Source organism: Austrofundulus limnaeus, unplaced genomic scaffold (genome assembly GCF_001266775.1).
Source record: "Austrofundulus limnaeus strain Quisiro unplaced genomic scaffold, Austrofundulus_limnaeus-1.0 Scaffold61, whole genome shotgun sequence".
NCBI lineage: Eukaryota > Metazoa > Chordata > Actinopteri > Cyprinodontiformes > Rivulidae > Austrofundulus > Austrofundulus limnaeus.
Genome location: NW_013952463.1, coordinates 1219465 through 1231558, shown reverse-complemented (window position 1 = coordinate 1231558; position 12094 = coordinate 1219465). Strand labels below are relative to the sequence as shown.

The 12094-nt window shown below is 42.1% G+C and overlaps 1 protein-coding gene across 1 annotated transcript in view; it reads right to left on the bottom strand.

Moving 5' to 3' along the window:
• pcnt (pericentrin) overlaps window positions 1-12094 on the bottom strand; it is a gene marked incomplete in the record, with an annotated part of 37857 nt that overhangs the window by 2564 nt on the left and 23199 nt on the right. The window contains 20 exon segments of the mRNA XM_014009762.1: window positions 32-247; window positions 342-584; window positions 673-1410; window positions 1523-1652; window positions 2183-2325; window positions 2442-2714; window positions 2795-2967; window positions 4068-4173; window positions 4269-4603; window positions 5308-5476; window positions 5547-5717; window positions 6623-7627; window positions 7723-7905; window positions 8179-8331; window positions 9101-9274; window positions 9383-9619; window positions 9937-9957; window positions 10397-10504; window positions 10714-10946; window positions 11359-11601. Of these exon segments, the coding sequence (XP_013865216.1) occupies window positions 32-247; window positions 342-584; window positions 673-1410; window positions 1523-1652; window positions 2183-2325; window positions 2442-2714; window positions 2795-2967; window positions 4068-4173; window positions 4269-4603; window positions 5308-5476; window positions 5547-5717; window positions 6623-7627; window positions 7723-7905; window positions 8179-8331; window positions 9101-9274; window positions 9383-9619; window positions 9937-9957; window positions 10397-10504; window positions 10714-10946; window positions 11359-11601 (5054 nt within the window).

The window sequence follows — 12094 nt, the reverse complement described above, 5'->3', positions numbered from 1 at the left end:
TGTGTGTGTGTGTGTGTGTTTTCTTGCTGACCCTGCTGCTGCTGGCCTCATGAATGGGTCTGTTCTCCATTTCTGTGACCTTGGCGAGCTCGCTCTCTGTGCGCCGCAGCTGTTTCTCCAGACAGGTGAGCCTGTTTTTGTAGGTGGTCCTCTCCTGACTCAGCGATGTCACCTGCTCTGTCAGCTCTGAGTTCTTCCTCAGTAACACAWCCAACTTGGAGGATGAGGAGGATGATGGGGATGGAATCTATGGTGGGAGAAATGTTATGATTCTTTTACAGTTTGCTACAATCATCCCAAACCGTTTATTGTTTTATTACAGGCACAAAGCTCTTGGGTACCTGCTGCTGCTGTGAGACGTCAGTCTGGTCCCTGTTAGTCTGGTCCCAGTCAGTCCGGTCCCTGTCAGTCTGGGAGTTGCTGCTCAGACATGGTGCAGATGGAGGTTTATGCTGCTGGCCTGATCTCCACCCAGACAGCCTCTGAGCAGCCATCTCTCTCTCCTCTCTTTCCAGCTCTGTCAGAGTGCGCTGCAGCTCCTGCACTCGCTGCTGGTCCTGCCGCCTCAGTGACTCAAACTCCAACTTAAGAYGGAAAAAATATGAATATTTTAAAACAAAACACTAATAAAAGAMATACAMYCTGAAAGGAGCTGGTCTGATGATAACTTACGAGCTTGTTATGGGTTCTCTCCTGTCGCACCTCCCTCTCCCTCTCCTTCTCCAGCAGCGTTCGCAGCCTCTCCTTCAGCTCTGCCAGCTCCACCTCTTGGCGCTTGGCTCGTTCTCGCTCCTCCTCTAAAGCACAGGCCACCTCCTGTTTTTGCTCCTTCAGAGTCTCCAGTGCAGCTCTCTGCCTGGTGGCAGCCTCCTGCTCCCTCTGAAGCTGCTCCTGCCTCGTTTTGTCCTCCTCCTCCCACTTCCTTCTGCTCCGCAGCAGCTCAGCCCTCAGCCTGTCCATCACGGCAGCCAGCTCCTCCCCCCGCCTTCGCTCCTCCTCCAGCTGGGAGTGCAGGTCCGATATGAACTTGCCGTCTCTGGCTGCGTCGGCCTCGTGTCTCCGGCTGAGCTCGTCTACCTGTCTGGACCAACGGTCTCTCTCCTCGTCAAACTTCTTGTGAGAATCTGCGAGCTGGGAGTGGAACTCRGCCAGGCGAGACTCGGCCTCGCGAAGGAGGTGCTCAACGCGGGACTTTTCCTGCAGGCTGAGGTCCTGTTGATGTGCGAAACGCTGGCGTTCACCTTCTAGCAGCTTTTGAGTGTCATCTGAGTGCTTCTCCAACAGAGAACTGCGGGACTGTTCGATCTGGAGCTCCTGTCGGAGGTTGCTGCAGGCCACCTTCTCCTGCTCCAGCTGACCCTTTAAAGTCATCACTTCACTCCGGTGCTTCTCAGAGGATATGTGCACTGCCTAATAATAAACAGAGGTCATTTATCAGAAAAGGAAGGCTTTTAAACTTGGAAACACTGGCTATATTACCATCATTCCAAAACTAAAACTAATGCTCGGTGCTGAAACGTACCTCTCTTCTTTCCTCTTCTTCTCTCTCTTTACGCACACTCAGAGCTCTCTCTTGCTCCAGTTCTTGTTGAAGCGCCTCGACCCTGGCCTGTTCCCTCCTCAAAGCTTCCTCGCCCTCCTCCATAGTCAGTCTGGAAAACAAAAGACAATCAGTGTTCATCACTTACTTTCAACTCCGGGAAACTAAAAGGTTAGTAAAAGGAAAATGTAATGTAGAGGACCTGCACCAGTAGTTTGAACAAACCACACAGATTCTCTGCAATGTGAACTTCCAGTAATGTTTTTACACACAGATGTATCGAAATCTGATCAAATGTTACGCATGGATAAATTACTGAAGGTGAACCTGGTGAAAAACTACAAACAGATCCTGAATACACTTTACATCTAAAATGTCCAATGACAAAACAACTAATAAATAAAAGAAAATTAAAAAACAATTTTTAAAAATGTCTTCTGACTTGTTGACATGATTTTAAAAAGTAGACAAAATTAGAAAAATATTAATTATTTGAAATAAAGTTGAGTGAATCTTGAATTTTCTACTTTATGCTTCAAAGAAAAAGAGAGAAATAATAAAAAAAATGTATTTTAAGCAAAATAATACGTACAGATACTTTATTAAAAGGATGCTAGTAGTGTTTTAAAGTATAAAATATACCTGAGTGACAGAGTTTTGTTCTTTTGCTCTTGCAGAGCATCATGGACACATTTTAACTGCTTCTGGCTCTCCTCCAGCTCTGCCCTCAGATGGGATTCAGCCTGTAGTTGACTTTGGTTCCAGTTATCATCGATGTAATCAGTCTTAGAGAGAAATAATGTCATCAGCATTGATTCAGTGGAGCTTTAAGATCTTATCTTAAACCAAAATGACAATATGACTGTATTTTACCACCTAAAGTCCAGGGAAAAGGACTCACTTGTCTCTGTGCCATTCGACAAAGCAGCTCTCTGAGAGCGATCACAGTCTCCTGCAGCGCTCTCTTTTCCTGCTGCCACGTCATGGGAGGATCAGACGTTGGTGCCTTTTCTCTGTGGTCCATTTGAGCGGRTCTACCTTCAGAATGATACTGCACCCGACTCTGCGAGAAAGCTTTCAGTTCTGAAATATGAGGTTGGGCTGAAGGAGCAGTGTGGCGCTGGCTCAGAACGAGAATCCTGCAGCTTTCTTCGTACACTTTCTTCAACAGACCCTGCAGAAAAGAACGACGAGTTCACTACGCACCTCGGGCTTATCGTCGTTTAAAAACTACTAAAGAGTGCAAACACRGACCTGAAGCTCGGGTGACAACAAGTCGTCACTGTAGCTCATGCTTCCTGCRGCGCTGTCCGTGTTGACTGTGGGGTTCATTCCTCGGCAGCGGAGATACTGAATGAACTGAGCGTCCAGCCTTTCGGTCTCTTCCAGCTCCGCTCTCAGCCGCGCGCCCAGTTCAGAACTCACATCTGAACGAGAGAAAAAATAAAATAAAATAAACAAAACCTAACGCTAAGCTGTTACAAACACTGCAGGTTATTTGAAGCTGACCTCATCTTGTCATTTAAATAAAAATTCACAGTATTTATGCGCATTTAATGCATTTAATATTTAATCCCAAAAATCATCCATAAAATTAAAGAGTTGTATTATATTATATAAAGTATTCTGATTCTGATTTATACACAGAAGTAAGTTTTGACAGACTTTTTCCTAATGTACTACCACAATAAATTTCAAAATTTTCTTGTACAAAACTGAAATATTGTGTTTTCATAATTTCTCCCTCTGTCCTTTCACTGTAAAAAATAATATAGCTAAGCAAATAAACAACAACAACAATAGCTGGTTTTTTCACTTGATGCATCAGACATTTGAAAACAGATTTTTTGTTGGATGAGGAGTTGGAAAAGTAGGAAACAAAACAAAATATTTTTTTTCTTGTTAACAGCAAAGATTCCTGCTCTGGGAGTGGACGGACCATTTTCAGCAAAATGACACGCAGAACCACACGTTGGTCCTTCTACACCTCCTAAACAAACACGAGCACAAAACTTTACCAGTGTCGTGAGGAAGTAGGTGTCCCCAAAATAATCTGTTTCTCCACCAGAGGGTACACAGCACAGGCTGAAAAACTGAAGTCTGAATGAAATTAAGAGGTAGAACTATACACAACAATTAGATTTTTTTATGCTTTTAAGCAAAAAAAAAAAAAAAGGGGGGGGGGTTGCATTTTATTTGAGATCGCATTATACACACAGAGATACGGTTATTTTCTGCTTTTAAAAATACTAACAAACTCGGTCCTGTTGGACTCTGAGGGCACTGCATAAAGGTTGTACACCCAACTAAAACACTGATCTAAATAAGTCCAGCTGTACGTCCTGGGCGACAGTTAATTCAAAAATTCAAATTCAAATTCAAAAATACTTTATTGATCCCAGAGGGAAATTGGGTGTTGTTGTAACTCATTTAACTAAGGAATTATTGTAGATGCTGATGGCTGTGGGCAGGAAAGATCTTCTGTAGCGGTCTGTATAATTTACACTTTTAAGACAGAAATACTCACTGCTGCCGTAACCGTCACTGGTGTTCCACTCTTGTGCTGACAGAGAAGACGCGGAGCCAAGAGGAGACGGAGGTGCCGTTAGTTCAAACTCCTCCAACTCACGCACCTAAAAATCACACAAGTATAAACACACAAGACCCAAACACAAAAAGCTTCAGAGGTTTGGAGAATGTGCACCAAGAAATAAACTCCACTGCATACTTTATCAGCGTCTGCCGAGTTGAGCGCAGAGAAGTTGTCAGAGGCCGACAGGGAGCCGGGGGAGTGGCTGGTCTGTGTGAGGGGATCTGGAGTGATGGTCCTCGAGTGTGGAGGCTCCACAGCAACCCTGGGAGAAGGTTTGACCCGGGGCGGCTCCAGGTCCATGCTGTTCACACTGCTGAGCTCAAGCAKACGAGAGTCCAGAGCAGACGTTTGGAAGTGTTCTGGGAGTCTGTCCTCGGAGCATTCCAGTCTTCTCAAGACCTCTGGAGAACTCAGAGAGGCTTCTTCTTGAGAGACGGTCAGAACGTCCTGAAAGCCCCTGTGAGGAACATCTGATAGTGACAGGAAACGTTTGAGCTTTTACTCTGAACAAAACAGTCCTAAATCTTATAGAAAGGACCCATCTTTGCTCTGTACAAGAACCTGAGTGGGATTATGTTGAACATATATCACTAYGTTTAGAACTCACCTTTCTGTGTGTAGCTCTGCTGGTAAGGAACACAGTTATTATTGTTAACTAAAACTAAATAAATAACTAAAACTGACATGGAAAAAAAACATTTCAGTTCAATTAAATAAATAAAAACTGTAATAAAATGAAAAAAATTATAAACTAAAACTGTTTAATCTTTTTAGAAAACTAACTTCTCTTAGTAGCTCCTGTGAAAAAAAATCACCAGGTAGCACCGGGTTGGAGACAATCATTGTCTTAAAATAATCTACCAAGTCTTTCGTTAGCAAACTTGAGTTATGCAATTATTTTAGGAAGGTGTCTATAATGGACTGCTTTAACTAGTTGTTGATTAGTTAACTAACAGGAAGATGAAGCTTGAGGCTGCATTGGCAAATATGTTTATTCAAACTATAAAAAACCTAACAAACACTAAACTAAAACTAAGCATTAAAAATGCAATAATAACGAATAAAAACTAGCAAATCCACTGTAAAAACTAGTTAAAACTAACTGAATTAATAGGAAAAAAAGTCAAAACGAAATCAAACTAAACTATAATGAAAAGTCCAAAACTATTCTAACCTTGGTAAGGAATAGTATCGTGTTGATGGCACTGTTGACRGTGTCCCTGCAGTTCTCTCTCGTAGACCAGTTCCTCTTCCTGTAAAGCCAGGTCCTCTTGAAGCTGTCGGAGTTCCGCCTTCAGCTGCTTGTTTTCTGTTTCCAGGTCAACAAGAGCTCGATCTTTGGTCTGGAAGAAAAAAGGTAACCTGACATTAAAATCCATCTGCATAGCTGAAACTCAGCTCATCTGTTCTCACCTGTCCTTCCTGGTGAAGTGTTTCAGCTCGCTCTGTGGTGGTACTCAGCCCTTGTTTCACTGCGGTCAGCTCTGTCCTTAGTGTCTCGTATTCAGCTCTTAGCTTGGCTAACTCGTCCTCTTTTTGTCTCAAGGCAGCCTCTGCTTTAGCCAGGGTCACATCAGCACGGGTCTGAGAAAAAGCAACACATCACTGTTACACACTTACACCTCTCCATCATGTTCTTCGGTTTGTCTAGAAACATTTGAGCATCAGACAACTGCAGATGAATACCTCGCAGGAATAAAAGGTTAAAGTCTAAAGAACATGCAGCGTTTTCATTAAAAAAGAAAAACAAAACCTGATGCATTCTTACACAAATTACTATACGTTTTCTGTGTCTTTTTGACAAAACGATGGCAAAAGCAGCTGTACACTACAAACAAACCTCGGCACGGTAGACATGCTACAATCCAACCCTTTAAACGCAGCTTTTTTTAAAGATCACAACAGCTTCTTACCACATCCTGTCACAAGAGAAAAGCTAAAGAAAAKAATGTAACAGAGCTTTGAGCTACCAAAGCTACTCCATTAGCTTCCTCTTTTAAATGTCACTTCCTCTGTGTTTCTGCCGTCTCTGCGTCGGAACACGTCATAACAGTGGCGCCCCCTAATTATAMCCAGATGTGGTCGTGCCTGCAGCCTCCACCACCGATGAATGTTAGAAAAGCAACAAGGCACTGCAGGCTTGGATCAAAGCATAACTGAAGCAGTTTTACAAAGTTATCTAGGTAAAAAAATATTCTTAATATATATTTTATTTATATTATTATATTAAAAAGTCAGTCAGAGCTTTACTGAATAAATAAAATAGTGTATATTTAAAACAATGCAATAAAAAAGACTGACAATACGTTTATTCAATAGTTTTGTTTAAAAAACTCAACATTCAAATGGTAAATGCTCATTTCCATAAAAATAGACAAGTAATTAATTAGATAAGTAAATTAATCAATTTTCAACTGCTAACTGAAAAGAAGATAGGTTGGTTCAAATTTCTATCTTTTCTTGTCCCATTAAAAGTGTGTAAAACTCACCAAAACCTCTTTTTGAGCTTCTTCTTGGTTGGATTCTTTTTCGTTGAGTTTAACTGTCAGGTCCTGGATAAGGACTTTCATTGAAGCAACTTCCTGACTGAGCCGCTGGGTTTTCTCCTGCAGCTGACTCTCTCTCCTCTGCAGCGCCTCTTGTTCAGCAGAAAGCTCTTCCTTCGCAGCCTCCAGAGTTTTGATCTGCTCTCTTCCCTCTTTAACCAGTTTCTCCATGTCCACCTTCTCAGCTTTCAGTTCCTGGACTTGTCTCTGGAAACTGAGACTGTTTTCTCTGAGGACCTCCATGTCTCGTGTCATCTCCTGCTCTTTTGCTTTCAGGTTCTCCATCTCTCTCTCTCGGTCTTGTTCGTTGTTTTGTAAATCTAAAATCAGAGCGTTAAGGTTGGCCTTCTCTTCTCGTAGGGTATTTGGCTCTACAGCTTCAACTTTCCACTGGTCCCTCTTCTCCTCTGATGATGATTTTCTCTTTTCTCTCTCTTCCTCCAGCTCTGCTTCTTTCAGCGTGAGGAGACCTCGGAYTTGGTCTGACTTTTCCCTCTCGGCGTTGAGCCTCTTTCCAAACTCCTCCACTTGTCCTCTGTACTCTTCCTCCTGGGTAAGCAGTAATCGCTCCAGGCCTTCTTTCTCTGCCACAGCAGTCTCATACTGACTCTGCAGGACCTTGAGACGAGATCGAAGAGAAGAGCAGGCGGCAGAATTCGTCAGGCTGATCTCGTGCTTCAGACTTTTTGGTTTCCCCCTCCTTTCTTGTTCTTGGAGATGCTGCTGGGGTTCAGGACTGGGTGCAGGAGAGGGGTTGATGCTGTCGCCGTCCTGAGAGTCGCTGACTTCATGCAGATTGGGACCTAAGGTGGCGAGCTCTGCCTGCAGAGTGCTGATGACTTCATGGAGGCGCTCCTCTTCTTCCTGTTTTTCATGGCGCACTCTTGAATTCTCCGACTGAAGATGTTCGACCTGGGAGCGCAGGTCCTCGAGCTCAACCTCCAAGATCTTTAAGAAAACAGATAAAAAGCAAAAATTTTCAGATGGGCACGACTACAGCCATACAAGAATTGTATGTATGTTTATATTTAGTGTATATTTACACKGGCTTTGTCATTCCTGGCATTCTCCAGCTCCTGTTCCAGTCTTTGGATCTCACAGTTCAGGTGGTCAATCTCCTGGTTTTTCTCCTGAAGAAGAGCAGCAGGAAGGGTTTGCTCCTCAGTTTCTTTAATCTGAACATGTTTCTCTTTTTCCTCAAGTATGGACAGGGCTGACGCTTTCTCCTGTAAGTCATGAACATTAGTTTACTCACCATGACATCATTATTAGTCTGAACAGAATGGACAACAGAGGCTTAAACATTTATCAAAAAGGCAGTTTCTGCAATCAAATTAACCAAACTATAAGTTTTTATTTTTGTCTTTAGAAAAGGTTTTAGACAAAYTAGTTTAATTGTGGTGAAATTGTTCGTGCTTTTCTTCAACCCCCATCCAAGAAGGGAGCTCTACTGTCATATTTAAGACAATTGTTTAAAACGATAATAAAATATCTCTTACATTAAGGGCAGAAATTTGTTCTTGAAGCTCTTGCACCTGTGCTGCGTGCTTATTAGTTAGTAGTTCCAGCTGAAGYGTAAGGTGTTTTAGTTCAGCTTCTTTAATGCTCAAGTCTCGTTGCACGTTCTCCAGCTGGACAAGCAGAACTTCAACCTAAGAAAAATACAAGTGTTTATTAAAAAGGATAAATAATGAGAACTGTCAACATTAAAACTGGATATTTTGCATCATACAATAGTTTTTTTTAAATTGTGTGCTATAAAAACAATGAAATAAAAATATTTACTTTGTTTACATCAGAAACTGATTGTTTTAAAGGGGCAATATCATGTAAAATCAACTTTTTATAGTTTTATATCATGTTATAATGTTATACTCTCATAAAAACATGCCCAAAGCCTTGCTTTGACTCATTCATGTTTGAGAAATCCTGCAGCGTTTTTAGGMAGCCATGCTGAGGAGCAAAACGACAGGTGGGGACCAGAAACGCCTTTTAGGACTAGAAACGCCCCTGGGACGTGTCTTTAAGCCGAGCTTCCTCACCACAGAGCACACCTCCCCACCTCACACACCCCGCCCATGACTCCTGCAGGCTCTCGGCAGTAACAGAGCAAACAAGTGAAAGTGAAACTTTCGGAAGGTGGTTCTTAAAGAGACAGAGGGCAATTTCAAGGTGTTTAGAAGAGGAAGTGATGAGAAGATAAGTTTATTTTCTATTTAAACATAAAAACAACATTTTAATAAAAACTAAATGTGACATAGATACTTTATTATGGTATAGTATTTAAATATATGCCTGAGAAAMACATAATATTGGCCCTTTAAACAACAAACTGAAGTCATTCCTGTTTACACCAGAAGGTGGCAGTGCTGTCAAACATGTGATCCTGGATGAACCAGTTTCACAGGATATCTGACAGACCTCTTGCTCTTTGCTGTGCAGATTCTGCCGAGCAGTGTCCAAGGCGTCCCTGAGCTCCTCGGTGGGGTCACGGGTATTGTCATGGTGACAATGTCTTGTCTCATCTAGTTTGGACTGCAGAGCTGAGATCTGAAGCCTGCTGGACAGTTGCTGTTGCTCTAGAGCCAGTTTATCCTAATGAAGGAGAAGGTGATCAGTGAGGAAAGTAGTGTACAATGAAAAACAAACAAACAAACAAACAAACAAAAAACCAGCTAATGAGAAAGTGTGTGTTGTTCTTACTTGTGTGAGCTCCTGTTCTCTTAACTTTGCTTTGTGCACTTCCTGCTCCAGGCGGCTGACAGTCCTAACACTCTCAGCATTGTTGAGGAGGGCTTGTTCCAGCTCTCTGATTCGGCCRGCTAACTTGTCTATCTCTTCGTTTCGTTCAGCGAGATCGTGCTGGGCTTGCTGATTGGCTGCGAGCAAAGAGGCGTGCTCCTCAGTTTTATCTTTGAGATTACTTTGTAGACTCTCCACCTGCCGAAACAACAACAGTTTCATTTTACACAACTTCTTAGAGCTTTAAAGAAGCAAAGTTTGCAGATAWGAAAGTGCTATTAAAAAGGTAAAGAAGCCATTCCAAATCTGCAGCCAGTCATGCAAAGACTGAAGTTAGTCATTCTGAAGCAAACAATCTAAGATGAGAAATAACTAAATTAATGTAACTATGAAGGGAGGAACTACACAATTATTAGAAGCACAAAGCAGTTAAAAAGACTAAAGGATTGCAAATGAACAGAAATGCAGAGTCAGGGGAAAAACTACGAGACATTTGCTACAATTAGGTTTCATACCTGCAGAACCAAGTCCTCAAACTACAGCAATCCATTCAGCAGAGAAACAAACACACAATGATAGTCAGGTTTAGGCAAACAAACATTGAATCATCATGTCAATCTTTTTAAACCATGCCATTTACAAACCGGTGAACTCATTTATAATCCAATTAGTAAAACACACACAACCTCAAAATGCAACATATTAAATTTTTTTGCACAATATTTTGTATAAAAGGCACAAAAAATTCAAACCACTTAAAAAAACTTAAATTAAGAAAATATAGCCACATCTGCAACAACCTTCAGTCATATTAAATCACCTCTGCAGACTGCATCAGCAGTGATCACAGCTACATTAATCATCCTTGAATCATAAAACCTCGTAGACAACAGCTTGGTGAGTTAAATATGAAATCGTGACACTCTACATTAAATTTTTCATGTATTCATATCCTATTAAGATAAAAGCCCTCACCCTGTGTCCTTTGTTATCTACAGCTGCKGTGTGTTTGAGTTGGGCTTCAAGCCTGCGGATCTCCTGCTGGAACTCGTCTCGYTCGTGTTCACGCTCCACAGCCTGCTCCTGTATGCATTCAAAGAATTATGTTCAAGACTATTAAATGAATTAAACTGCAACATCAGAAGGGTTGACCTTTAAATAAAATAGATATAGAGCAGTAATTAAAGCACTGGGACAGGACCTGCAAATAAGTGGAAGTACTAAAAGAGCAAATTTGTCAATTTTTACAKTTTACGTAAAATAATTTGAAACAGATTTTAATTTATGCTTGCCTCTATAAACTGTCTGTTGTGTTTCAACTGCTTCTCGAGRGCTTGCACGCGCTGACTCAGGTCTTCCGTGTGGGTCTTGTGGTGCTGCTCTTTCTCCAGGTCTTTGGTTTCCTGGTCTTCCAGCTCTCTCTCCAGGGTCCTGAGGCGCTGTGACAGAGAACGGTGGTCTTTCTCTGACTGCCGCTGCAAATCCAGCTTTTCTTGAGTCAAACGCTCTGTCTCTGCCAGCAAAGCTTGGAATAAAAAAGAAAGCCAAGGTTTAAAACATTTTTATATAAAAAGTAGACATTTAGAGAAAGTGATAAGACATTAAAAGAAGTTTAAAGCCCTACTAATGCACATCGTTTATGTAAAGACGTAGAACAAATGGCACAGCACTCCAGTAAGATTTGCTAATAGCTACAGGTAAAAGCAGTATTACAAACAACAACCTTACACAGCACTGCAAACTCTTTACCACCCTCAACTCACACATTCACACTCTTCTCTGACCCACAAACCTGTGTCAGGATCTAAATCTGAGCCAATGGCCAACGGAGAAAACGCACATCTGAGCACAGATATTACATAAGTGTACGGTCATTTGAAAAAGGTCGTGYCAAATTTTATTCACACACGTCTCTGTTTGGATTTTATTCTGCTCACCTTTTTCCCTCTCTCTGAGTCCAGCGGAGAGATGCTCCTTCTGGCGCAGGASAAGTGCGTGCTCTTCACTCAGATCTTGATGCTTCGTTCTGAGGCTTTCCAGCTCGGAGGTGAGGCTTTGCAGGTGGTGCAGCTTCACCTTCAGGCCCTCCAGCTCCTCCACTAGCTTCTCTTCTTGTGTTTCTTTCTGCTGCAGAGACTCCTCCAGGGCAGCCTTTTCAGTCACATAGCCCTCGACAAGCCCTGACATAAAAATCATCACATAAAAAGCAAATTTACACAAAAGCCCCCCCCAAAAAAACCCAAAGAGGCAGATTTGTGACCTAMTTAKTTAAAGGGATCCCCTATTAGTTGTAACATTAGACTTTTTTAACACGGACRGAGCCATTTTATTTACACACAAAGCATTCTGGGTAAATGATGWCATGCGAGGCTGCTAGCRAGCTATATCCACCCTGAAGGTTAAYCTTGGACAATATCTGACGATCGACTCTTTTAAATGAAACCAGAGAGCAGAAGGTAGAAATGACTCAGCCTGTAACTGAAAATATGGATGGAGGACAACAGAGCTGCTTCATGGAAGAACCTCAGTTTAGCCTGTTAGCCCTTGCGCTAGCACCAACGCTATATTGCCTTAAATGTACAGTATTAGCTCGGTGCTAGCACGACAAACAAGCTAAACTGAGGCCCTCCATCCATATTTTCAGTTACAGGCTGAGTCATTTCTACCTTCTCC